This window comes from Struthio camelus, chromosome 24 (genome assembly GCF_040807025.1).
Source record: "Struthio camelus isolate bStrCam1 chromosome 24, bStrCam1.hap1, whole genome shotgun sequence".
Classification (NCBI taxonomy): domain Eukaryota; kingdom Metazoa; phylum Chordata; class Aves; order Struthioniformes; family Struthionidae; genus Struthio; species Struthio camelus.
Genome location: NC_090965.1, coordinates 9,426,496 through 9,452,733, shown reverse-complemented (window position 1 = coordinate 9,452,733; position 26,238 = coordinate 9,426,496). Strand labels below are relative to the sequence as shown.

The 26,238-nt window shown below is 50.2% G+C and overlaps 2 protein-coding genes and 1 long non-coding RNA gene across 3 annotated transcripts in view; 2 read left to right on the top strand and 1 right to left on the bottom strand.

The window, feature by feature from the left end:
• ST7L (suppression of tumorigenicity 7 like) overlaps positions 1-10,022 on the top strand; it is a 42,574-nt gene extending 32,552 nt beyond the window's left edge. Inside the window, exons 15-16 of the mRNA XM_068918159.1 lie at positions 3,816-3,884; positions 9,901-10,022. Of these exons, the coding sequence (XP_068774260.1) occupies positions 3,816-3,848 (33 nt within the window). The 3' untranslated portion in view covers positions 3,849-3,884; positions 9,901-10,022. The remainder of the gene's footprint in view (positions 1-3,815; positions 3,885-9,900) is intronic.
• On the bottom strand, positions 1,004-25,416 carry WNT2B (Wnt family member 2B). The gene is made up of 5 exons (XM_068918166.1): positions 25,067-25,416; positions 9,969-10,189; positions 5,214-5,491; positions 4,108-4,372; positions 1,004-2,073 (listed from the first exon to the last, which is right to left on the bottom strand). The coding sequence occupies exons 1-5, from the start codon at positions 25,228-25,230 to the stop codon at positions 1,844-1,846; spliced, it is 1,158 nt and encodes a 385-aa protein (XP_068774267.1). The 5' UTR covers positions 25,231-25,416; the 3' UTR covers positions 1,004-1,843.
• On the top strand, positions 10,155-13,836 carry LOC138062108 (uncharacterized). Its single transcript, XR_011136127.1, has 3 exons — positions 10,155-10,244; positions 10,320-10,438; positions 13,699-13,836. It is a non-coding gene; the product is annotated as an uncharacterized lncRNA (long non-coding RNA).
• Positions 25,417-26,238: the final 822 nt, after the last annotated feature.

Here is a 26,238-nt window from a genome sequence, read left to right as displayed (position 1 = left end):
ATTGTTGTAAGTTTATGCTTTCTTGAAAAGTTGCTTTGAAAATTTCCTGACTTGAGCATGAAACTTACTTACCTGCCCTTCAGCATGATGATCAATATAAGGAAAATTAATAACACTTCTGCTCAGCCATTAAGAAAGCATGTCTTGCCCTGGGCAAAGGGGGTAACCAAGCTCTGGAAGGGAAGTTTAGAAGCATCTATAACAATTAGATCTGCTGCTATGTTACTTCATGGCTGTTGACATGAAAGCACTTTAATGAAGTTCAGACTAGTGCAATTATTAGTCCAGTGGTTAGTTGCTGCAATCCTAAACTGTTGTGATGAGTTCCTTGCTGACGAGAGAGTCCTGGTATCTGCTATAGGATATTAAACTTTTAAAGCTTCAGCACATGATTTAGCTGAATTTCTTTCTGAATCAATATAATTGGTACAACTCTCCTATTTGTACACTAAGTCTGTGTGAATTGATCCTTTCTGATCAGTCTTTATAAAGCATCCTTGAACTAAATAAAGCATCTCTGTAATCAGTGCTTGCCCAGATTGGGGGTGGGAGGGGGAAGAATTGAGGAAATCGCTAGAGATGAGAAGCATTAGTCTCTATAACATATCCACTTGCAGCTCTTTGGCTTCCTGCCTCTCCTCTTATCAGTTTCATTTTTAGTTGGTGGTTTTTAAGGGTGTTTCCCCCCCACCCCTATGGAAAAGATATGGAAGTTCATCTAGGATCTCTTGCTTGTCACAGTCATCATTAGATGTCTTGGGGTGTTTTGGTTCTTGTGAAGGTTTCCATTGTGGGCTTAGTGTGCTGGACTATATGACTCTACTTTGCAGGAAGCTATGCATAATTACTGTGATGGGGAGGCCTATGCTTAAGGACTGCAGAACCTGTAGGCAAGAAGGCAGGAAGAAAAGCTGCAGGCTGATTCCCAGTCTGGAGGAAGAGATTGAGGGCTTCTCTGCCCAATTGGATATGTAGTAATTCAAAAAGCAAAAACCATAATTTTCTGATATAGGTTTATAATGAGTTTTGTCTTAAAATAATAAGCAGTATACACAACATACAAGTGAGTTTTACAGAGAGATGCTGTTGTATCCATTGACTTAGAACCTACCAGTTAGCTCACAGATTGTTCTATTTGCTTTCTCTAGCCCTCTGTTGGTTGTGAACTTGTATGGATAGCCTTTGTCTTTTTGCAGTTACTCAGCTTTCAGTTGACAATTTACAACACCACCTGTTATCTTCACGGGGGGAATGGGGTGAAGCTTCTGTGCAGAAGTTGCTCTTGTTCAGCTGGTGTCAGTAGTGCAGCTGGGGTATAGTATGCCAGGTCTGCTCGAGAGAATCATTGAGATCATAGAACTTTCTTAAGAATTTGCAACACCCTTCCTCTGGCCTTGCAAAAAAAGTAAAAGCAAGAGTGCTTTCTGCAAGAGTTTCTTATTTTGAACTACAGTTTTTTTTGCTGGTGAAACTTTACTGCAACAAAGTCTCAGGGAGATGCAGTATTCTTCAGTCATTGTATTCCAATGATCAGTCCTCTAAGTTCATATCAGTTGCACTGTCCGTTTGCAAAGATAACAACGGACAGCAGAAGTTTCACAGTTTAAGCAAGGATTGCAGACTCCTCCTAGGTAAGAGATTAGCTTTGCTGAGCAAACAGAAGGGTCTACAGTACCTCCTGGGAAATGTAGTCCTTTCTTTAGTGCTTTGCAGAATTAATTAAATAAAAGCCATGCAGTTGAACTACAACTCCCAGAATGCCATGGCCCATAGGGCACAAGTATTTAAAAAATTGAGGGGAGGGGGGTTGCAGTTGATTCTTCCCTGTGGTGTTCCCGTCTCCTCAGGTTTGGTCTAACCACTCAGCCCGTTTTGGTGCTTTACATGTGTGCACATCCACAGTGTCCTCACACTCCTTGCAGCGCACAGCACAGCACCAGTGGAACTTGCACTCGCACTTGGTAATACGGGTGACACGAGTGGTGTCGTACCCCCGCCCACAGCACATCACTTCACAGCCGTCTGTCCCACGGGACATCTTGTTGCACACGCGACCTGCTGTCCCCAAGGAGCCTAGAGGAAGGAAGGAAGAGTGAATTAAGTTGTTCTTCCTCATTCTTGTCCAAATGCTGCTCAGCCCATCCCACACGGCTGTTTGCTGTGGGTAGTACTGGATGTTTACCATCTACAGTGGAGACCTTAGATGTGACTGTTTTTTGGCAGGTGAAATGTAATTGTTTCTGACATAGTATAGATGTAGGTATCCACGTTTGTTATGATACGGCCTTTCTGAAGTCTGGGAACAGGTTGCTGAGCACATGCATGTGCTTGCTTTGCATGTCTTACAGTGTGGGTAGAAAGCCTGGTGCCCTGGAGCTGCTGTGGTGACCCTCTGAGGGGCTTCTTTCCTGTGTCAGCTCACAAAATTCCCTGCTGGAGCATGCACCCTCTACTTCCATGACTGAAGGAGCAGTGGCAGGTAGGGATGGGCCTTTTCCCTGCCCAGCCTCTGCTCCGAGAAGGCCCCCGAAGGTCAATCAGTGTGTGCATGATCAGCTGGCTGGGAGCAGGGGTGATTATGGCTGTGAAAGCTAGAAGTCACCCCTGCCTCTGCAGGATAGTACGTCTTGGCTAATGGCTCATTTAAGCGTGGCATCAAGCAAGAGGTTCACCTTCCCCATGGAGCGCTTTTGTGTCTCGGCCACCCTCCTGCACGCAGGGAGGTAGGCTGGCTGCCATGGTAACTGGCAGCCGTCTGAAGCCTCCCTGACCTGATGGATGGCTCCATCACTTGGAAAGCCCTTGATCTTCTTTACAGAAGCTGAGTAGCAATGACACTAGCTTCCCTGCGTGTCATCCCAACCTCAGGCTGTGTTCAGAGGATAAGTCTTCAGCCTGTTACACTAAATGGGCTCTTTATTGCCTATTTAAGGGAGCTTTGCTCTGCAGAAGAAAGACTCTGCTACATTCATTATAAAAGGTCTATGAGGTTTGGATCATCGGTTGTGAAACCTGAGGATTTTGGACAAATCCAGTTCTGCTTTGTGCAGATGTGTGCACTTTCGTGTGCACTTTCATGTGCCTTGACAAGGTGCTCTGTGGATACAGCGCTCCAGTGGCTAACACCACTTGAGGGCTCTGGTGGTAACCGGCTATGGCATCACCTGTGACAGCAGCTGTTACAAGCTGTTTGAGGATGTCCCAAGGTTTGGTTGGCATCTTCAGCCAGATGTACGTGGAATTAGGGCATGCAAAAATTTTGGAACAGGTGCATTGAAAATCTCTGCCTCTCTCTGAATTTGCCCCCTTGCTCATCTCATACTAAATGCTTATGTTAGAGTGTGATATTACCTTGAATGGCAGGGAAGGGGTGGTCAGAGGGTAAGCACAGAGGGTAGCAGCTTTCTGGTGCTACTGAGGGCACTTTCCTGCTTTTGGCATTTGGTATAGCTGTACAAAATCTGCCCTGTGCAGGGAGCCCTGTCTGTGTGGTGAGGGCCTAAATTTGGCATAAGGTTTATTAAGGTGTGAAAGAAATTCAGTGGAACGATCTCTACCAGACTGCTGAATTGGCCTGAGCGCCAGTGGAGCTCGAAACTAAAGACTGTGTTGGCCTAAATGCTGCAGATTAGAAATGATCCCCAGCTCCTGGAATATCTCTGGGATAAACAGGCTAGTGTAGTGCCAGGTAGTTCCCAGAGAGGCTGTTTCCCTTAGGAGCCTGACAGCTATTGATTTTTGTTATTGTGTCTTGACTTATGTGTACTTGTACAACTTCAGGATTTAAACTAAATGAAGCTCAAATTCTGTTACAGCCTCTTCACAGCCTGGAGCTCGTGTCTGCCTGAACAGAGAGCAGAAGGGATCTGCAGTGCTGTGCTAAGGTAAATGCGGGCACTCCCTTGTGCTGAGGACAGTTCTGCATGTCCTCAATCCCATGACAGCACCTTGGTGCTGATGCCCTAATGGGTAATCTCTTCCTCGATAGAGGTGGTGGGAGTCCTGCCAGGCTGGGCTGTTTGGAAGTTGCAGGCCTGACAGGAGAGGAGGAGGAGGAGGAGCTGCTCTTACCCAATTAATGGAACTTTTTTTTTTTTTTTTTTTTACCTGCTGACTTGTCCATCACGCAATAATCAGGTGAGTTCTCAAAATACACCAGGTCTGTTTTCGTGGGCTTCCTGAAGTTCTTGTTGGCCAGAGTGAAGCCAGTGCCATCTTGGTTCATTGTCACTTGGATGGCCCCGTTGTATTTCTTCCTTAGATAATCCCCTGTTTTCCGAAAATCTGACATCGCCAGCCAACAAGTCCTTAGTGTGCAGGAGCCGCTGACTCCGTGGCATTTGCACTCCAGCTTCAGGAAACGCTTTACAGCCTGTGAGAAGAGGGATGCTGTGAGGAGAGGCTGTGACCCTGTTGTGCCTGAATCTATTGGTCTTTGGAGTCGCTTGTTAGCCCTCTCGCTTGCATGGGATCATTCTCCCTAATGGTAAGGGCCAGTGATTTCTGTGAGCCCTGTCCTTTGAAAAGACCGCTTGGGCAAGACTCTGCAATTTTGGCCTTCAGTGGGGTTCCCTAGAGAAAGTGAGCTCTAGGAATGAATTAAGGCAAAGGTAGAGAGCCTCTTTGGTAAAACAAACCTCCCTCTCCTCCTCCCTGCTAGGTATGGCATCAAACTGCTGCAGGGTGATGCAAACTGAAGATGCATTTCAGTGAATGCTAATACTAACATCAGTGAGGACATTTATGCTGGGGGTGAAAGTAAACAGGAGACTTGCCTTCCCTACAGAGCCGTTTGCTGTCCTGGTCATGCAGAGGAGCGCAGGGAAGGCAAGGCAGTGTCCTGGAGGGGTGTCCCTCTGCAGAGCAGGCAAGCCCTGCCTGTGGCAGGACCTGAGCCTCCACAGGCACCCCAAGTACTGCTCCCTGCCCTGGCTAATGTCAGGGCTACACCCGCCTTGCCGGCAGAGCAGGAAGCTGCTCCTACTGCCCGCTTCTGCTGGAAGTGTCCCAGAGTGCCTGGGTGCGACTGCTGGCTTGGCACAGGGACCAGGGACCAGCAGCTTGAGAGCAGGGAGGTACCTTCAGCTTTGCAATAGGCACTGGCTGCTGGATTCTGCTTCGGGAAGGTTGTGCCTGGCTGCAAAGGACACTCCTTGCAGCAAAAAGGGATGTGGGGAGGAATGTGGGAGCTGTCTGAGCACCAATGCACTCACCATCCTCCCGCAGCGGTTGTTGTGCAAGTTCATCAGTGCCCGGGCATCTTTCACTTTCTTCTCCTTGGCATCCACAAAGGCTTTGGCAAACCTGATTCCGTAGTTGATGTTGTCACTGCAGCCACCCCAGTCAAACTCCCCGCGCTCGTCCTTGGAACGGCCCCTCTTGAGAGGGTCGCAGCTGCAGGCCTTCAGGTCCCCTTGGCTGCAGGCCCGGGTGATGGCATAGACCACTCCTGCTGAGGAGATGGCATAGACAAAGGCGGCCTCCCTGCTGCCTGCCACAGGGAAGAGAGAATGAGGATGGGGAGTGAGTGTGCTGGGGCTTGTCCTGGGCACAGGGATCCCAGCTCCAAGAAATAAGGACACAAAGGTACGGCAGCACCTTTGTGGCTGGGAGTGAGATATATGCTGTGTCCTGCATAAAGGTAAGCCAAGTCCTGTCAGTCTCTGCTGTGTCCACACTGTCCAGCTTTGGCTTTTAAGAGCACCAACCCGCATTGGGAGCAAGGGATGGGGATGCGATAGGACTAGGCAAGGCTGACAGTCTCTTGACCTCAGCGTGGTCAAGAAAAGACCTGGGGTGCTATAGTGCAGTGACTGGAAGACCAACAGGGCAAGACCAGTCAACAAGTTTCTGCCAGGGCCCTCATCCCACATAGGATGACACTGAGTGCAAACAGTGGAGGAGCTGGAGCATGCTCCAAACCCAGGTGGAAGGAGGCTGAGCAGCTCTTAGGAGGAGCGAGGCTGGCTGGAGATGGCAGGCGGCTGGGGGACAGGCTTTTGTTTGCAAAGGCAACGGCGCAATGAGGGCCTGGCTGGGCAGCTGCTGGAATGCTCCCCATGCAGCACAGTGTGCCGCCTGGTATTTTATGGCTCTGGTTTGAATTCACAGCTGTTTTTATAATGTTGTAAAAGAAGCTGCAAATCAAAACCATGTTAGTCTTCATTCTGAGAGCCTTTGAAAGCAACTTCAAAGAGAACAGAGCTCTTATTGTGCCTAGCAGGATGGGACTGTGGCAAGGAGCTTTCATGATTCCCTGTCCTTTGCCAGGACAGGATGTGGGGTCTTGGAGAAAAGGGTGCAGTCACAGGGATGGAGAGGCTCTGACCCAGGCAGGTTGCAGCACTAGGGGCTAGTGCTCCTGTCTTCCCAGTGCTTAATTTCCTTCCCCTTCTGCTGGCCCTGCCAGCTCCTGTCGTGGTGGATTGAAGTCTGGCTAGTGTGCCCTGCTCTTTGTCCTTCTCCGTGAGCTGCTCCTTCCTCCAGCCAGCTGTGAGCAAGCTCACCAGCTCCCTTGTTCCCTTTTGTGGGGTGCTCACGTGTCCTCCGTATGAGCTGTTTCTGGTGAGACAAAACGCTCTTCCTGGCCACGTTTGATTTTGAGGCCATATGGCTGGATGTACCATAACAGAGCATATCAGGGGAGCAGCATCTGTCTCCCAGGGGCTCCATTCCTGGCAACAGGTCACACGCACTGTGGCTTATGCATGCTCCCTGGAGTCGTCTGCTTTGGTATGGAGACCCTTTCCTCCTCATCCCTCCCTGGGAGTGGCTGGGGCCCACGTTGCTCTTTCTGCTCTGGAACCGCTCCTGTCCCTGCACCGCCTCACCCCTTCCTCCTTCACTTCTTGAACATATTTCTGCTTTGTAGAATAAAACGTGTCTGGAACATGTGGGCATTTTGGACCTCCTGGACGTGCTTTTGAGTAGGGGTGAAGAACAAACCCTAGGTCACCTCATCTAGTGTCAGATCCCTTCCAGGCACATAGGAGCTTTTGCATCACACAGCACCTCCTGTGCTCAGGGAGTAGAAACTATTTTCAGTGATGGCTGTTCTTGCAGTTTTGTCAGGGTATGCGATTTTTCTCTTCTACCAAAGCCCAAGCTCCAGAGTCCTGCAATTGATAGACTCAGGTTTCTTTTTCTAAGGAACTTGTGAATTCTGATGGTTCTGTAGGTGATCTTGAACATGTGATGCCTATAAACTCGAGAACCAGACAGGAAATGCACAGTCCATGTTTATCCTGTAACAAACATATCTCATGATTTTAAATCCGGTCTCCTGACTGAGGCCCAAGTCATAGTTTTTGAACTTGTGGGATTTTTGAGCTGCTTCTAGTTTAGCAAGTGTGTTCCCAACCCACAGGAACTGATGCATGGGTGGGCCAGTGCAACGTGCCTCCTCCCAGCTCCCTGGACGCTCCTGCAGTGAGGCTGCTTCATGCCTGGAGCATCCTGGCAGAGCCTAGTGGCCCCCACTTCACTGCTTTCCATGCATGGGCCGCATGGTTCCTCGCTCACCTAGCGTCAGGAAGAAGCTTCCTTTGGGCAAGGCTTGTGCCCCAGCCTTTTGTGTAGGGGCTGATTCTGCCCCATAAACGTGGCCCTTTTCCAAGATGAAGCCCAAAGCAACGACTTGAGCCTTAACTCTCTGCCTTGCCTTCCTTGCCATGCAAGGGAACAGCGAGTTCCCACGTGAACTGCTGATTCCTGGCCAACCCTGCTCTCCAAATATTTATATATCCCATTACTGTTTACATATGAGCCTGTTCTCCGGAGGTGTCTCCTCCTTCCCCCTTCTCCCTCAGTGCTCCCTCTGCTCCATCTCATCTGGTGCAGCTATTTCAAAAGCAGTGGTCTGCTCCCATTACTGTTTGATTAATTTACAAGGAAAGGCAAAGCTCTCCTAAGGAAGTAATCCAAGCCACTGTGCATGGCAACCCATCGAGAGGAGGAAAAACAATGAGGGGAAAACGAGGTTCCCAAACCTCCTGCCCTTTGTGCAGTGAGACAGGGAGCAATGTGCTCTGGCACGGCTGGACACGTGTGACAGCAGTGGAGTGAAGGAGGCTCTGGGAACTTTGCTAGGTGCAGAGAAGGTGGGATTTCGTCCTGAGAGGATGAAACATGCTTCAGTGAGGGAAGACTGCAGCTGGCTTGGTAATGGCTGGACGTGAAGCCCATTTTTTGAGAGACTTTGAAGAGGGGAATCTAATTTCTGGGAGGCGTGCTTCTCAGCTGAGTTTGGGCATTGCCGCATGTGCGGGTTAGCAGTGGCGTTGCCTCCAGGCACAGGGGGTGAGCTCAATCGTCCGTGTCTCCAGGAGAGCTTTAAATTCTGACCAGACAGGAGACCTGGGTGGCCAGAGCCCTAGGGCTGCAGGGCCAGCCTTCTCGCCACTGCAGGTGCTGCGGTGGTTTGGCTCTGCTCCTGCAGGCGCAGAGTCTTTCCTGGTGTGCTGGCTGGGCTGGCTGCGTGCCTGCGCTGGCGGTCGCTGAAACCCAGCACAGCATCTGCTGCAGGGAAAATCCTTATCTGGAGGGCGGTGAGCCATGGAAGGGTGCCCAGTGAATCATGGAGGAAGCAGATTGTGCCCTTTGCGGGCAGAGACCTTCTGAATTAATCTGGGGTTTGGCACGTGGCGAGGAGGGATTCATAACAAATAGGCTGTGCTTTAAGAACAGGAGCTGGTGGATGCCAGCTGCAGGGAATGACCTGGGATGGAGACAGCCTCGTATTGCCAAACCCCCTGCCAGGTAAGCTAATTCCCTGGCACCAGCCATCTTGGTTTGAAGTGGGGTTAAATTGCAAATGAAGGAGTTAGGGATTTGTATTGAGGGCACTTTATATCTACCTGCTTCCAGATTCTTTTCATGTTTCCTCCTTTTACCCTGTGCTGCATCCTTTGAGGTCCTACCTCCAAATGCCCAGTGCACTGGAGCCTTTTTACAGCCTCTGGAAGACCTTGCACTGGTGCAGGGGCTAGCATAGGACTCGTGAATGACTCTGCCTCTGTCCCTGCTGGAGCCCTGGGGCTGCAGGGTGGGGATGAGGCTGTGGGGCGGTGTTTGTTTTGCAGCGGCTGCTCTTGCATGCCGGAGTTGCTGGATTGCAGGTTTCCAGGGCTGCTGCATCGTTTCTATTTCCATGTACATGCACAGTCTGGGGCAGTGGTTCTGCATGACTCGATGGGGTTTGGGACATTCCAGAATTAAATTGCTCCCTTCCTCTCCTCCTGCCTCTTTGGACAGAGAGAAACCTCAAAATCTCCAACAAATGTTTCCTTTCCCTGTGGATTCCCCACTCCTTCCTCACCTTTACACACTAGCTGACTCAGAGATATGAAAGAATTTCAATGTGGAGCCCCTCATAAATCTAGAGGGAGTGACTGGCTAGCTTGCTTTCCCCTGTGGTGCGCTGCACACTGCATTTTATTGGGCCTGATTTCTTATTTTCTGCTGTAAAATGTCTTCCTTGCTCGGAAGGTACACAGTTTTACCCACATACCTGGTTAATGCCCAGGTTTCTTTCTGCTATTGTATCTGGAGCACAGCTAATGAGAATTTTTCCATCAAAACGTAATTTCAAGGAAAAGGGTTGCTTTCTTCTGTTTTAGTGTTTTTTCACAAAGAATGTATGCATGTCTCTTGCAGCTCTATATGCAAAAGGAGAAGTCATGCATTGTAGCCAAAATCATTTTTCAGGTGTCAGAGTATTTTTCCAGTTTAGATTTTGGTTTATGCAGGGGGAGGAAATGGAAGGAGAACCCTTATCTTTCCTCCCTCCTTTTTTTTTTTTTTTTGAGAGAGAGACACACTTTTAAAATGTCTCTGTAAAACAAATATCATTTGCCACTAGCCATTCAGGCCACTAATTCTAAATTCCCTCTTATGTTGCAGGTGTCCCTGAGCTGAGGCTGTGATTTAGGCATGGGCTGCACAGAAAAGGGAACCGTGATGGGACCTACTTCGCAGCATGACTCTGCCGAAGACGGTGTGGTCTCTATCCAGAGTGCTGCAGTTCCAGCGGTGGTGCCGGAACTGGTGCTGGCATTCCCGGATCCACTCCTTGGCTCCCTCCCCGACGGACTGCATGATATCGGGGTACCTCTGGCACAGCTGGCGCTGCTTGTTGACCAGTCCGGGAATGTTGTCGCAGATCACCCTCGCACCCAGGGCCCCAATGTACCTGCAGCAAAGAGATGATTGTCCCGGCATGAACATACTGCACTTAGAGGCTTAAGGTGGGAGAGATCTTGATCCCTGGTTCCTAACCCCTGCTGGGGAGTGAAGCCTGCCTTTTCCTCTGTTCTTTTCAGCTGTGTCACAACTGCTCCGTGCTCTGCCCGAGGGCATCTCTCCGCAGTGGCCTGAGCTCATCGTGTCCCTGTGGGCCCCGTCCCTTCCAGCGGGCGTGCTGCCATCGCCGGATTGCACAGTGAGCTTCCGCGCGCTCTGCTGGGCTGTCTGTCGAGACCTCCCCGGTGCTGCGGTGCAGACAGGCGGGATGCGGGGACGGGGCACTGCTGAGCCATCACAACCTCTGGGCTCTAGCCTTTGTGTTTAACAAAATAATCCCAAGCTGCACCAGGTCCAGGGGAAGAGGGGGAAGCTCTGCTCAGTGCAGGAATTGCTGCTACAGGGAGCATGGAAACTTGCAAACCAAACTCCCCCCAAGAGACACTGTCAGGGTGTCAAAAGGGGTGACCTGCACCCCTTAAAGCCTGTTAGCACACTATTATCTAGCCTTCCCTTCACCTCTATGGTATTGGTGAATGTTTGTGATAATGCCCTAAAGACAAATAGGCAGGAGGACTGCGCGATGGCTGCCGTCCTGCCTGTATCCTGGTCTCCTCTGGCATTCCCTCATCATGGTGAGGAAAAGGCGAGGAGTTCAGTGCAGAAAGGCAATGCGCAAACAATTGTCTGGTACAGCCTGTCTGAGCCTAACGGGCAACTTTCCACCGAAACCCGGGGCGGGGGGAGGGATCCTGAATTCTTCCTTAGGAGCCCTGCAGACTTCTCCGCTGCCTGTAAAGCAACGCAGACAATGGAGACAAGTGTGGAATTTTCCATCTCCATTCAAAAACCCTGCCTAGGTCTCTTGTTTACCCCAGCCAGAAAGCAGGATTCTTTGTGCGGGAGAATGATTTTTGCCACATACCATGGAGTTGTGATTCTGGCTGGAAGAAAAGAGATTTGGGTGGGATTCAAATTTTTCAAACCCCCAGACTGGAAATAAGACCCTCCCTTTAATAATAATAAAAAGCAATAAACTTGGGCAATATTTCATTGTCTCTCTCTGGCTATGTTCTATCCTTTCTATCAGTCCCAGAGATAGCTCACAGACCCAGGAAAGCCCTGTGAACACACAAAGCAATGGGATCTTTTCCCTTTTTTAAAATATTTTGTTTAAACACTGGCAGAAACACAAGGTCATCTCAGGCTGGAGTTGAGGATAATAAACCCAGCTCCCCATGGCTTTGCAAGCCAGGACTCTGATGGCAAGTGAGTATTATTTTTACAGGCTTGCTCATCAGCCTTTCATCATGCAGCAGTGGCACAAGAGAGATGGCAGAACCCATTTAAAAAGGAAAAGCCAACAGGAGTTCATGGAGAAATGCCGGCTCCAGGCAGTTAATTGCCTTCCTTGCGCTCAGCTGCAAAGAGAAGCTGGTTTCCTCCAGCTGTGCAAGGGCAGAGGGGGTCTGGCTGAGCCCCTTTGGAGACGCAGGTGAGGGGGCCCTTGTGCCCTTTCTTCTGCATCCCTTTGCTCTAGGAGTGGGAGCTCCAGCCCTGCGGGATGCCGCAGTGCTGCTGTGGCACCGATGAGAGTGGAGCACGTGGGTTGCTGGGAAGAGCCTCAGCACCCCTGTGGGACAGGGACCTCTGCAAAGCCAGAGCAACGCTCCCTGCCCCCAGAGCTCCTCATGCCTTGTTGCTTAGCTGGAGTGAAGGATCCTCCTCGACGGAGGATGACGAGGGAAGAGGATTGTGTAAGAGTTGGAATCGCACTACTTGGGCGCGACCAGCTCGGCATGGCTTCTGCAAACTCAGTCGGGGGAAAGCAGTTCTCTGACGCTGCGATCCAGAAGGCAGGAGGGATTGCTAGAGTCTCAGGCCATACCTGGGCCCTGAATTCGCTCTGTTTAAGCTGTCTTATCCCAAGCAAGGGCCGGCATTGCTTATGTGTCACTGCCTGAGCTGCTGCGAGTTGAGAACTTAGTGACAGGACAGTTGTGGGCAGGCAGCATTGTTTTGGGATGGAGGTTGTAGCCGTGGCCAAGGCTCCTCTTCACTGGAGGAGAGAGATGCAGGGAAGACTGGAGATGATAAAAATGTTCTTGGATGGGCCACCTCTCAAGGGACTTTGTCCAGCCCCCTATCCCCTATCCTTTTCCACCTTCACTAAGCTAGGGCACTTCTCTTTGGTTAAACGTGGTGTCGCTGTAAGAGGCTTGCTTTAAAGAGACACCTTGTGAGCTGACGAAAGAGATGCTTCCCCTATGGAAAAGCGTGCAGATAAAGCAATGAGTAACGCAGTCTCCTGGGAGACTGAGATCAAGGGAAATCCTCTAGGCAAGATAAACACCAGGCACTCCCTTTTTCACACTGTGAGCTAATTACTTCTGTTCTTGTTAATTCTCCTGCCAAATATCCAGATCACAGCAAATATTACCAGCAGGAGAAAGTGGAACAAGAGAATGCAGAAAGGTCATAGACCTTTTATTTGTTCACAGAGCACCTTGCCAATGTAAGTTTCTCAGAGTTCCCCTCCCTGGTGTGTAGGTGATTGCATTTTCCTCTTTCATTGTGGCCACAAACAAAAAGCGATTTATGTTCTATGGTACCTATGGGCCTTCATCCTAGATTATGTACAGAAATCTGTCCCAGGATTTCTGTGGCATTGTAAAATGGCGTGGCACAATAAGGGGGAAAAACTCTTCATTTGTCCTGGAAAGCCTGCAGTTATCCAGGCGAGAGCTAGATCTGCCATTTCATGAGAAGTTCTCAGATTGGGTTCAGTTACTCTGAAATGGAGCAATACAGGGAATATCTGAAAATTTCCTGCCAAGCAGAATTTTGGGAGGGAAAAAAAAAACCCAAACATTTGTTTTGGATTGATTAAAATCTCCCTTCTAATTATATTTCTAAAAATCTATGACATTTAAAAAATGGTGAAGTAGAAAATGAGTGTTCTGAAGAAATCCCTAACTTGCTTATCAGAATGGTCTGCTTCGTTTTTTTAGAATATGAAGTTGTGTTGGGAGTGGCAAATCTGTGTGAAATGCTTTACTCCTGGGAAATCTGCATTTTTACAATAGAAAAAAAAAAAAAAAAAGAGTCCAAAATGTCCGGTCATTTTTCCTTGCAATCTCCATCAGAAAATGACTCTGTCGGGGAAAGAGAGAGAGCAAGGTAGGAAGATACCACGTCAGGTGAGGTTCTGAAAGGGTGTGTGGTGCTGCCTTCTGTGAGGTCCTCGCATGGTGCTGGTGAAGCCCTTGCATCATAGCCCTTGCTGGTGGCTGCTGTCTGTGGAAGGTAGGGCTTGCTTGCTTAGCTCAGGTAGCAGGGGCTGGCACTAATCCCTCCCACAGCCTTTGGCTGCATTATGCTACATCAGTTACTTTTCGCAAATCAGCGTACAGGCGATGCATGTATCACAAGCGTGCTGTGTTTCCCTTTTGCTTCTAGAGTTCAGCTTCCAGCGCTACCAGGAGGTGGCTGTGAGCTGCAGATACCACTGAGTGTTGCAGGAAACACCATGCTAACATACATCCCTCTGGACCTCTGCGTTCCTCCTTCTCTTTGTTGTTTTCCTGCAAGGAGCGACTTGCTGGCGTTCTGCACGGTACCAGCGCAGGCTGGAGACTTCAGGTTACAAAGGCAAGTGTTTTCAGAGCCTCAGATGTGAAGGTGGTAAAGTGGTCCTTGCTTCCTGCTATTCTCTCTCTTCTGTGTAAGTAAATCTGTTGCACAAACACATCCAGTGATGCAGCTGAAGTGGGCTCTTTCTCAATAGCCTGCAAGCGCTGCCTGCTCCAATGCATTGGGAGAACAGAAGAGAGCTGTCACATGTTGGCTCCCAGTTGTTTTTCTTGTTCTAAGAGTCTGCTGACTTCTACTCTTATAAACAAGGAGAAACCTAAATTGCTTCTAAGATAAACATGCAAATCAGAGGCAGACGCATCTATTTACTTGGCAGCATGCATTTTGTTTTAACCCCCTTCTGATGCTTGCCTCTGTGCAGTATGTGTTTTGCTTCTGCACTTTCCATGAGAGCATGTTTGGCTTCTCAAAGGACTTGCAGAACTCCTTAGGGTGCTCTTAAGGAACTGTGTGGCCCATGTCACGTCTCTGCCCTCAGTTAAGTCTAGTCTGGCAATAAGTCTCGAGGACTTGGGGTTTTCCCACCTATACCTTCTCTCTTCCCTTGTATGTACGGTTTCCTGGGGTTTAAGAGGGGAGCCACATGCTTGCGTATAGGCTGTGAGTACTTAGGTTCTGTTGTGTGTTGTCTCCAGGAACAGATCCCAATGTGCCTTGCTCCTACTCCATCTTCATAGTGCCTGGGAATCTTTTTCTGGAACAATAATCTTTGCTTTTGGCACCCACATAACCTACACAGCTTCCCGGTTGCTGAGATCTTCAATATGAAAGACCAAGATTTTTTGCCTCAGCAAAAATGCTGTACCACAGGTGTAGAAGTGGGCAGATCAAGAGTATTGCCAGAGCCTAAGGCACCTTAACAGCAGGCAAATGGGAATTTCTACACTACTGGAGAACACAAGACTCTCCAGAAGTCTGGGCTAACCTGTCCAAAAAATCAGTCAGTGTAACTCCGGTCAGGCGAGCAGAAGGCATTGTGCAGCTGCTGAGAGGTTTCTCATGCTCCCAGGAGCACCAGTCGGCATTTATGAGGGCTGGGGAGACTTTGTTCTGCAAAAGCCAGCAGTAAGAGGGAGGCATAACTAGAGATCTGAGCAGGAAGATGCTGCAAATGATTAAAAGGGGAAATCAATTTCTTTTTTACTTAAAAATAAACAACCCCCTACTGCAGAGACCTGAGGGCACCTACAGATTTTTGCTATTTGGAGCTGTTGGTAGTAAATTTGTTTTATTCTTAAAACACTACTGGCTGAACCACTGGTTTTGTGAGGACAGTTTTCCAGTCCCCAAACAGGCAATGGCAATAAAATGAACCCTCTCTATATGTACCCTGAATCCTGAAGGTCACCAGCCACCTGCAAAACAGTGTTTCTCCTGGGAGGAAAGTAAGCTGACCCTGCACATAGCGGAGGGAGAGCACTGGTTTTTAGTATCTCTGCAGTATGCCTGGGCTGCTGTTTTGTTTGGAGTATGGCTACGTGAAAACTACTGAAAAAATAAAGGCAATTCTGGGGCTCTAGTCATTGTAATGGTTGGGGGTAGGCTGCTAATTTGAAAACAGTATGTTTCCTCTTTCTGATGTAATCACAGGACTCGGCTCATTGCATGATATCAGCATTTGCTTGACATGTCAGTGTGGGGGTACTTCATTTATGGCTCCCCTGAAATAGTAGAGATTCTTCTCCTCTAATATGAACAACGTGCTCTGACTTTGCAGAAAAGCTGCCTTGGCTGCCTCCCCAGCAGTTGCAGTGATCCAATGAGATGTGAGACCTAGGAGAGGCTTGTTTGGGGTTGTGCCCGTGTTCTAGACTGATCAGTAGATATCTGGTGGAAAAATCTCCCTTGGAAAATGAATGTTTGAAGAAGGGAAACTATTTCACAGGAAAGAGCAAGTTTCAGTGGCATCAGAGCTTACCGAGTTTGTAACTTCTTCATCATAATGTCAAGGTGTTGTTCAGAAACACACTAATATTATAATTCAATTCTTAATGAAAATTATATCCCTATGCTAGATAAACTGCTGTATTTCATATTTCATTTTACACCATTTTATATGGTATTGAAAAAAAGTATTTGAGCGTTACTTAATTTCAGAAGGGAATTTTTTGGAATTGCCTTTCTGAGGCAACCTCAGAATTTTAATTTTTTGGCTTTAGAGTTAAAAGAACTGTTGAAAAGTTGGAAGTTCCCACTGAGGAGAAATCAGGGTTGCACCAATGCAGTAAAGGCACAATTTTAAATTAGATTTATACAAGAAAGTGTAATTTGAAATCAATATTATAGGTTAAATTTACATTAGGAGAAGGGTATTCATGCAAGCAATTTTGCTGATGCAGTACAACAGACTTTAAGCCCATCTGATGCTCACCGCAGCAGCTCTGAATATATCCTATTGCTCTTAAGTACAGCAGTGCTGCTCAGGAAAGAACCTCTCCCCAGTGAGGGTAAAGGGCTGCTGTCTGCCTGCTTTAGCATGCAAACAGCTGAGGCACCATTTTTTTAAAATTCGTTATTTGTTAACGCAGAGAGAGTTAATGGCTGAAAAATGCTGGCAGGATAGCATTTCTCCTTCCTGTGGCTTCTCTCATCCTGAGGATCCCAAAACATTCTCCAAACTGTTTGTATCTCTTTGTACCACTACAGTGCAGAAGAGAAGTAGAAATGAGGTGGTGATGCTGTGCACAGCAGGGTGGCTGAAGGAGGTGCTGTGGACAGACACAGCAGCGTAAACCCTGCTTCTGACACATGCACTCACTGTCAACTTGATGGCCTTGAAATCATTCAGAGATGCTCCTCTCGCCTGAAGGACCTTTGGAGCAGGTTCTCAGAACAGATGGTAGGCTTGGCTGTGACATCTCACCTAATAGGTTTTCAACTTGCAAATTTCTCTTGCATGATGTTGCCTCTCCCCGTGAAATGCACGGTGCTCGAGTTACTTGCTTCCCCCTTTAGACAATTTGGGCAGCTTAAATCCCTGGACCCCCCTGCCACATAAACTACTTACTGTGGTTTCTAAGAGGCCCTGTCTTTTCTTATTATAAGTAAAGTGATGTAGGCAGCTTTGCACTATGTATTGGTATATAGAGCTGCAGTCAGTGACTCAGAACTTAGCTAGACTGTGTTTTAGAAAGAAGAAAAGCAGCCAAGGTATTGTTCCTGGCCGCGTGGTAAGCATGCCTCTGAACTTGATATCCTCTGATGGCCACTGAATGCCTATCATATTTAGCTCTCCTACTTATTATTACTCAGGCAAATAACCTCAGCATCATTTGGAAGAAATGTGAAACATCAAATCCCTCCACAGCTGAACAATTAGTGCCATCTGAATCTTATATGATGAATTGTAAGCTGGGGGGTTGATCATGGCTAGTGAGCGCAGGACGTTCTCCTTATCTGGCTGGGAGAAGCACTGGTTCTGCTCTGCTTGCTGAGCATGGTGTGGCGTGGCGTGGCATGGCCAACTGCTTGTGCTGGCCTGTTCTGGAATATAGTCCTGGCAGGGGCAGTGGGACACTGCCTTTGGCTCCACTGGTCACTTACAGCTTTGGGGACTTTCTCTAGGTCTTTCTGTAAAGTAAACTGAGTGCTGTGAAAATCCTGAAGCTTCTCTCTCTCCTGTGCCTGGATGAAGTGCAGCTGGCCAGCACTAGCCCATACTCCTGCAGGCCTGTCTCTGCTCTGGGCCCAAGTGCCATGCCTGTGAGGACCGCTCCATCTCCAGTGCCTGTGCGTAGCCTTGTCCTCTTCCTCTAGGATCAGCGTTCAGGGAGACCAGACCATTGTACTGATGCTTCCTATTCTGGGAAAGCTGAGTGCTCTCCGTGCTGTTGAACGGCAGGTCCCTGTCTCCTCGCAGGAGGCTCTTTGCTCCTTGCACGTTCTGGCCCATAGGCTGGGGCCAAGAACTTCTGCATAGAACAGCTTTGCTGTTGACTTCTGCTGCAAGAGCTCTGCTGAAGCTGAGATGAAAGCATGGTCTGGCTTTTCTGTGGTATCAGACAGTGTTGGAGTCCTTCTCCTGGGAAAACTAACTCATTTCCCCATTGCTCTCATAACCACTTTGATAATCCTGAAAGATCACCCTGGGGGCCAAACTGTGTTGGCTTCTGTTCTCTTTCTTTCCCCATGAAATCTGTATTTTGGTGGGAGGCTGGAGAGACCTAGGCAGCTATTGGAGAAACATCTTTTAGATAGGATCAAATCTATCATTCCTGCCTTTTTGTCTGATAAAGAGAGCAAATTCCAAAGAGCCTGACAACATTTCACCTCCTCAAGTTCTTTGCATACTTCCCAAGGATACTGCACTTTCCTTCCTTTGCTCCCCATGGCTGGGGTAGAGAATTTATAGCAGATTGCAAAGCACTTTGGGTTGCAAGGTGCTATAGATATTTGAGATATTATTTTATTATTATAAACCCTGAGTATTTTATTAAGCCCCACTGGGAACAGGGCCATCCTGGCCTCCTGGAATTGTTAACGCCTTGGAATGATTAATAGCCCTAATTTCCTCACTTAGAGCCACTGCTCTATATATTGAGAGTGTTAGTCTCACTTGAATAATTTTTAATAGCATAATGTTGGGCCACTACCAGCGCCATTCAGTGTATGTTTTTCATTCTTTGCACTATGATTTTTTTTTTTTTTGTATGTCAACATTTTTCCAACTGTGTTGCTTTGATTCCTTGTTGGAGTCTCCCTTCTGTGATTTCCTTGCTTTACTGAGTAGCTTGCAGAATGAGGTTACTGTGGAAGGGCTTGTTACTTGGAAATTAGAGTTATGTCTTGGAAATGCTGCACTTCCATGGACTTGGAACCAAATGAACACCTTGCCCTGTCCTGAATGTAGGGCGATGCTATCATGCCATCCACTTGGCTGCTACAGGAGTATTTGTTGTCTGTGTCCACTATCTGCAGTCACATGGAAATTGAGATTTAGTCTGCTTGCCGTTGTATAACGGCAAGATATGGTGTGTGCAGAGCATATAGCAGGTCATCAGCAAAGCCTTTGAGGCCCTGGACCACTGCATAGCAAGAGGAGATGCAGAAATAGGGAGTGAAAATGCAGGGAGCAAAGGACTCTGGTGCCTTTTGAAATAATGGCCAAAATCAATGATGGGTTCAATGATGGGTTAAAACTATTCTTCTGATGTTTTTTTGGTGATATATGAAGGCAATACAAATTGCTCATCAGAAGTGCACTTTATCCTCAATTACCTTTTTTTTTTTTTCTCCCCAAATCTCAAAGCAATCTGCCAAGAGGTGAGGAGATAACAGTCTCTGGCTTTCACATACATGTGGAGGAACCTGATTGTCCACAGAACAATGCAAACTTGCAGCTTCCTTAAATTTCAGCTAGAGGTGAAGTGCTCACCGTTAGCTCACCCTCTGGATGAAGGCTAGAAATCAGAGCTGGAATGCAGATCTCTAAGGTCACCCCTTTTCTGCTCCACTGAAGAGAAGGGACCCCATTATCTTCTGCAAATAGTTCCAGGAGCAAAGCTGGTCCATACCTAGGGTACTAGTATGGGACCTGGGAGTCTGGATTAAATCCCAACTGCCACATATGCCCTGTGTGAACCTGAGCTAACCAGTCCTTTCCCTCCAGCCCTGTTTCTGATAATGGTAGGAAGGATGATTCTTCTCCTGCCCTTGGCACATCTTGTGTGTTGGGCTGCAAGCTGCTCAGAGCAGATTGCATGTTTTTACAGGACCTAGCACATCACAAATCTCATCTCAGGGTGCTCTCTTAGGCGCTGCTAAAATCAGTATTGCAAGTAATAAAAGCTAGTGAGTTTATAAGAACAGAAGGATTTTCTCTTGTGCGTTCCTTTTTAAGAAAGATTTCCTATAGGTGAAAGTGACCCTAATGAAAAATGAACTAAGAAATGCAATTAGGAATATTATAACTGAGTACAGTCACTGAGAGAATCCATCTGTTCCAATATACTCCCAACAAAGAACACCAGAACTGCTACAAAGGCCAGAGAGTTCATTTTCCATCAGTCTGGTGTTACTTTAAAACTTATATTTCAAAGCAAGGGCTCCCTGGGATAGCTAGAGTTATAGAGCACTTCAGGATAAAGACTTCCTGGTCACTGACCTCCCACTATTATTACCATGCAAAGCACTTTGCGACAGCAAACGCACAACTGCTGTGAACCCTCTGGGCGATCCCACCGTGCCCTAAAGCATCCCTATCCTTCACGATTTCTCTTCTGTCGAGAGGGCGAGTCCTCTTCCTGGGCACATGCCTGTGACAACCTTGAGCTGAGACCAGGTGGAAGAGGAGCTGCTCTGCAGCTGGGGCGGGGGTTTTGGAAGTGGGATGTGATGAGTCCATAGCTCAGGGCAGTAGCAGGGACTACCGGCACACGGTCCTCGGAGGTGTTGCGAAAGCTGCTGTAGCCTGCACGAGGGCAGCCCTGACTGGGCTCGAGGCTGGCACAGAGGGGAGCCAGTAACACCCACACATACCCCAAAGGGTTACACCGGCTTACTGTAAAGTTCTTTTCATGCAGCTGTCTCTCCCTTGGCTTAATTTCAAACATTCCTATTGATGCTATTTCCCCTCCCACACACCTCAATATGGTGCCTGCTTAAATGAGTCCCTCTCTCTCTCATGTATATCCTATATTCACGCATACATATGGCTTGATTTTCCAACACTCTGTGCCCATCCATTGCACCTGGACCAGGACTTGGTACAGGTGCCATGGCAGAAAAAGAGCAAATCCCTGAAATGAATAGCTCTGGAAGCCAATGCTCCTTCCTATTCATTGTGGCAAGAAAGTCCCCTTCTTCATGTGCAGCTGGTGGATTTTTGTGTCAGAGCTCCCATGGGGAATGAGTTGACACCAGCTCCTGAGGTTGATCTAGCACAGGGAACATGATGCACGTTCTTGCTTCCGTTTGCTCTTGGCACCCTTTTCCCTGCACATGGAAGCAGAGCCCCTTTCCAGGCCAAGGAAGGGAGATGAAGAGTGAGCACGTCCACTGCCAGACTTTGGGCTCGTGTCCCCTAAGAGCGTTCTGCCTCAGCACCCCTTGCCTGCTCCTCTCCAGGTACTTTGGGATGTAAAGCGTATACCGACGCATGCATCAGCAGAGGGCAAGATCTCCTTTAACGTGCCTAATGCCTTAGAGAGACCCACGTGGCTGCTAGTGTCCTACACACTTCTGAACCAGAGGACAAGCTTGCACTATTCTTCCTTCCATAGATGTGTTTTATCTCTTTGGGAGCCTGATGCCTCCCATCTGTTCCAATGCCAGATGAAATTAAATATTTGTAGTTTCCAAGGGCTGTGGTTAGCAATAAACAAGTTAGCTAATGAGGATTTGGTGTGTCTGGGAGTTGGGGGGGATTCATGTGGGTTTGCAGGCAAGTGGGTATGTGTGAGGGTGGGGTGCATGGGGTGTGTGTGTGTACAGCCTTGTGTACATTTTTCTTTAACCAAACCTTCAATTTAAAATGGCTTTCCACACTAGAGCAACTAGCGGAGCTCTCAATAGCCAATAAACTCTACTTAGTTATTTACACCAAGTTTGTTTATTGCACGGTTTATGTTTATAAGCAACATTTGTCTAATCTTCCAAATCTTTCAGAAGGAATTTTGGAGGCCCATTTTGGGGCCTGATGTTCTCCTGCAGCGTGCTTAGGCCTGTGCAGGGCAGAGCCCTGCCAAAGCAGGGTCTCGCTGCGCCATGCCTGGGCAAAGCCACACTTCTCCAGGTCTGGAATCGTTTTGTGGATGATGCTGTTCTCCCTACCCCAGAGTGCACTCAAGTGTAAACGGGATTTAGGGATTTTCCCGTTGCATTCCTTTTTAATTTCTGTCTGTGTTTCAGCTAGTATTTTGTTGCTAAGTAACACTTTCCAGTTTGGAAGCTGCCTGCACGGATGCTGCTCCCCACCGCTAGCGTTGGTTCTCGTTGCTGCTGTTTGTCACCGTGGCGCTCTGCAGAGCCCGACCGGCACCACGGCTCACGCGGCCGGGATGCCCCAGCGGCAACACCCAGCGCTGCTCCAGGAGCTGCGCCCCTCTGCCCGCCACGGCTGAGCTTCTCTGGCCCCACAAACGACATTTCTTCCCTGCTGCAGACTCTGAGCTTATGCACACGTACGTATCCCCGCACGCTTTTTTGAACGACAAAGTTCACCAATTCCTGGAGTTTTTGGGAGGCAGCGTGGGCTATGCCTGACGTCACTGAAAATTAATAATTTGCAGTTGTTTAGAAGAAACATTTGGTTGATATTTCCTTTCCATGTACTGTGATCAGAACTGACCCAGTTTTTTCTATTAATCTACTTTAAAAGTTGACTCTGAAAATGAGAAGCATTTCCTCTATTTCCACAAGTTTATTGTGTGTGAATCCCTACAAGAATTTGGCAATAATAATAAAAATAAGGAACGATGATGCACCACCAAATGTATTTACTGTAATATCAGTAGTGCTAAAGATGTGCTTGGAAACCTATGTAAATCACTGAATAACATTTTCCCAAACCACAGCTGGTTGAAACCATTTTCAGTAAAACCCAATTTCATCTAAACATGCTATTTTATCAGAGCTGACATGTACAGCAGAAAAGCGTTCATTGCGATGAAGATTTCTCTTAGGAATGTTCTGGTCTACAAAAGAGAAAGCAAAATCTAAAACATGAAATTTCAGGTTTAAAATCTTTGGGTTTTAATTTAAACAAAATTTATATAGATATATCTATATAAAAGGTCACTGGAACCAATTCTGTTTTATGAAAGCATTCGAAAGAATTGTGCTCGACTCCACCATGGAATAAATGAAAGAATCGGGCTGTGCAGAAAGGAATTGCTGTTCTCCCGCTTGCTCAAAAACTGAGCTCCTGTGCACGCAACAGCCCCAATTACCCTGGAAATTGCCTCGACTCTTCTTTCTCCTGAGAAAGAGAAGCTGCCAGTCCGGGAGTTTGTCTGCAAGCTGCGACTACAAACTGCTGTGAGTGCTAAATCTAGCTTCCTCCAAAAAAAAACCCCACAGTTATAGAGGCTTAAAACGTACCCAACAAGTGGGAGCAAAAATGAGAAGACAGACATTTGGAATTAGGGCAGGCACCATGGTGGAGTCATTTTGGGGAGAAGGGTACAAGAGCAAGGAAAATAGCTTTTTTTTTTTCTTCTCCAAACTGTCCCCAAAGAAAGGATTTTCACTTTTCATTCAGCATCCATCTGTGTTAACAGAACTATCTTCGCTATGGGTAGATGATATTGTGACTACTTGGTATCCTATTCTTCTTCCAGCTACTTTACCCCATATGCCTATTCTTGTTTAGAGAACAAGCCTCCCCTTCTCTTGCCTCCTTGGTAATTAAGTGAAATAATCCAACTTCTCCACTACCCTAAGACTTTTCCTTCCTTAGCTCTTAGCATATCAGTAACATCACCTTCCACACAGATGTTGTCCTGTCTTCGCCTGCCCTGATGGGTGGGGGCAGATTTCGCGGCTGGAAGCCAGGCCAGTGCTTGTATCAACCTGATCCTTGTGGATGGTGACTCATTTTCTCACCCAGTGATTTCAGTTCCATGTGGGCTGAACAAGCTGCAGATCTCCTCTGGGTATTGCTGGGAACAGCCTTGTTATTACTGGTTTGTATTATATTTGCACCCAGAAGCCTGTGTTGCCCTCTGAAAGAAGTTGCTCTTCCTGCAAACTGCCTTTTGTGCCTGGTCGCAAGCCCAGTTGTTGAACTGGCGTGTTGAGCTCCAGGCAGGCGTCTGAGCCGCGCATCGCCCGTGGCTTGTCCCACTCCCTTCCCGCTCCGGAGCTCTCCCTTTCGTCTTTCCGATCCTGGAAAGGATCTCACACCACTGCTGTGGTTGCTGCCTGCCACGCAGTCAGACGCGCTCTCAAACGCAAAGAATCCTTGTATTATCGGCATGACTGTAAAGCGCTCACAGCCCCTCGCAATGTATTCGGGGTTAGTTAAGGAATGCCAGGCACTGCCGGTTCTCCTTCAGTGTCGGATGGGTTGGATTTGATCAAGTTCAGCTTCATTCACTGCCATATGCCAATGTTGATGAGATTGGTTTGTAAACCAGTATTTTGTACAAGATTAGAGAGGACTTTAGGGGCACTGAGAACTTTTCTGCAGCCAATTTTTTTTTAATGTTATTGACCTACTAAGGCAGCATGGGGGGGGGGGTCTCTTGGAAAGCTTTGCATTCCCTGTTTTCCTAATTACTCCCGCTTTGCATATATGAATTTGTATTCCTACAGGAATTAGGATGGGAAGAGATTAATTTCTAGAAGGCTGAGTGGCTCCTGTTGCTTCATCTCTGCTGGTATTTTCTATGGCATCGTTTCTAGCTCTCACCAAGCCTTATTCAGATGAGGGAGAACAGTAACTTGTTACGCTTGTAAGAATCTCTCGTGCAAGCGTCGTGGGTAATAGCGCGGCTGGGGGCGATGCGGGAAACGCAGCGTGACCGCCGCGTCGCGGAGGGGCGAGCGAGGAGAGCTCCGTTCCGGGCTGGCACCGCGGTTCTCGGCTCTGCACCGTGCTGAGGGGATCCGGCCGCGGGGGCAGCCGGGCGGCGACCGCGTTTCGCTCGGAGCGGGGCCCGGGCGGCGCCGGCAGCGGCCCCCGACGGCGCGGCCCCGGGGGAAGCGCCGCTGCCCGCCGGCCGCTCCCGCAGCAGGTTGAAGGCGCGGGCGGCGGCGCCGCTGCGGTTGCTCCCGCAATTGCTCCGCGGGTGGCGGCGCCGAGCCCCGGCCGGCCCGTCCTGCCCGGGACGGCTCGGCTCACGCCCGGCGGGAGGCGAAGGCGGGTCGGGGGCCCCGGCGGCCGCGGAGGGGAGCGGGGGGAGCCGGCGCAGCCCCCGGGGCCGGGCGTGAAGCCGCCGCGGCAGCCGCCGCTCCGCGCTGCGGACGCCCAGCCCGCACGTCGGGCGCGGCGCTCCCGCGCACCGCGGTGCCCCCTCCCCGCCCGCCGGCGCTCCCCCCTCCGCCGGCTCCCGGCGGCGCTTCGTCCCCTCTCCCGCCCGGTCTAAAGCGCGGCGGGGCTCGGCCGAGCCTCGCAGAGCCGCAGGGTCCTGCCCCGCCGGCGTCCGGCCGCCGCTCGCCGGGAGCGAGCCGAGCGCGGGGACCGTCGAGGGCAGCGCGGGGCCGCGCCGAGCCGCGGCGGGGCGAGACTCACCACCACGAGGAGTCGGCGCCGGGCGTCAGGGCCAGCAGGATGAGCACGAAGGGCAGGTAAATCCGCGGGGCCGCGCCCGCCGTCCGAGGGAAGGCTCCGCACTCCGCGCGCCCGGGGGCCAAGGCAATCCCAGGAGACACTTCCACGCGGTTTGGACTGAGCATATCTCTCCGGGGCGGCTGTCCAGGCGGAGAAATGACCGGGGAGGGGGTCCTACCCGGGCTCCCGTCGGGGCGCAGGGCGGGGCGGGTCAGGGCCCCGGTGCGAGGAGGCTGCCGGCTCCGCGCGGCTGAGCGAGCCCCGGCTGGGCCCCGGCGGCGGGGCGCATGCTGCTGCGGGGGCGGCGGCGCTGCCCGGGGGCTCCCGGCCGGCGGACGGGGCGGGCTCAGCGCCCCCCGAGCGCGGCAGGGCGAGCGGCGCGGCCGGGCCGGGCCATAGAGGTCCTTGCGCGGAGGGCGAGGACGCACTGGGGATGGGAGCGCGGGGGCCGTGGCCAAATATTGACAGCTCCCTCCGTGCTCCGGGCTCTCATTGGGCAGAGTCAGAAGCGCGGAGCCGCCGCTCCGGCCGGACCGACCCCCGCCTCCCCAAGGGCACGTCGGACAGCCCCCTCCGGGCTCCTGCCCACCGCCTGCGGCGCCCGCCGCCGCGCAGGGGGGTCCCGCGCCCGCCGCCGCCGCCGCCCCACCTGCCGCCGCGGGGCCGCCCCGAGCGCGGAGCCGCGGCCGGGGCCGTCGGGGCCCCGCGGCCGGGGCCGGGCCCGGGCCGGGCGGGATGCTGGCCCCGGCGGGGCGGCCCCCGGCGCTCGGCCCCCGCCAGGTGTCACTGCAGGGTGAGAAACGGGACCGGGAGGCCCCGGCGGCGGCGGCGGCGGCTCCCCGGGCCGGCTCGGCCGGGGCGTCGCGGCGCCGCGCTGCTTTCTCGCCTCCGCGCCGCCCCTCGCCGCTTGCCCGGGCCGGGCCGGGCCGGGCCTGCCGCTCCCGTGCGCGCAGGGAGCAGGCGGTGCTGGCCGCTCTCCTGCCTTTCTTTCGCCTTCCAGGGCGCCTTGTGCCGTCCGTGATCCCCGGCGGCCGGTCGGAGCTCGGGCCCTGCAGTTCCCCAGGGAAGCGGGACCACGAGCTCGGAGGCCCGGAGGGACGCAAAGGACACGGAGTCGTTTGTCTTTGAAAATT

What these genes read in the sequence shown, in the direction of transcription:
- WNT2B (XM_068918166.1), bottom strand. Translation starts at nt 25,230, where the DNA reads ATGCTCAGTCCAAACCGCGTGGAAGTGTCTCCTGGGATTGCCTTGGCC. An exon ending in GGCGCCGACTCCTCGTGGTG is followed by an intron (nt 10,190 to 25,066) that starts GTGAGTCTCGCC and finishes TCTTTGCTGCAG; the next exon opens with GTACATTGGGGCCCTGGGTG. An exon ending in CGGCAGAGTCATGCTGCGAA is followed by an intron (nt 5,492 to 9,968) that starts GTAGGTCCCATC and finishes TCCCTGTGGCAG; the next exon opens with GCAGCAGGGAGGCCGCCTTT.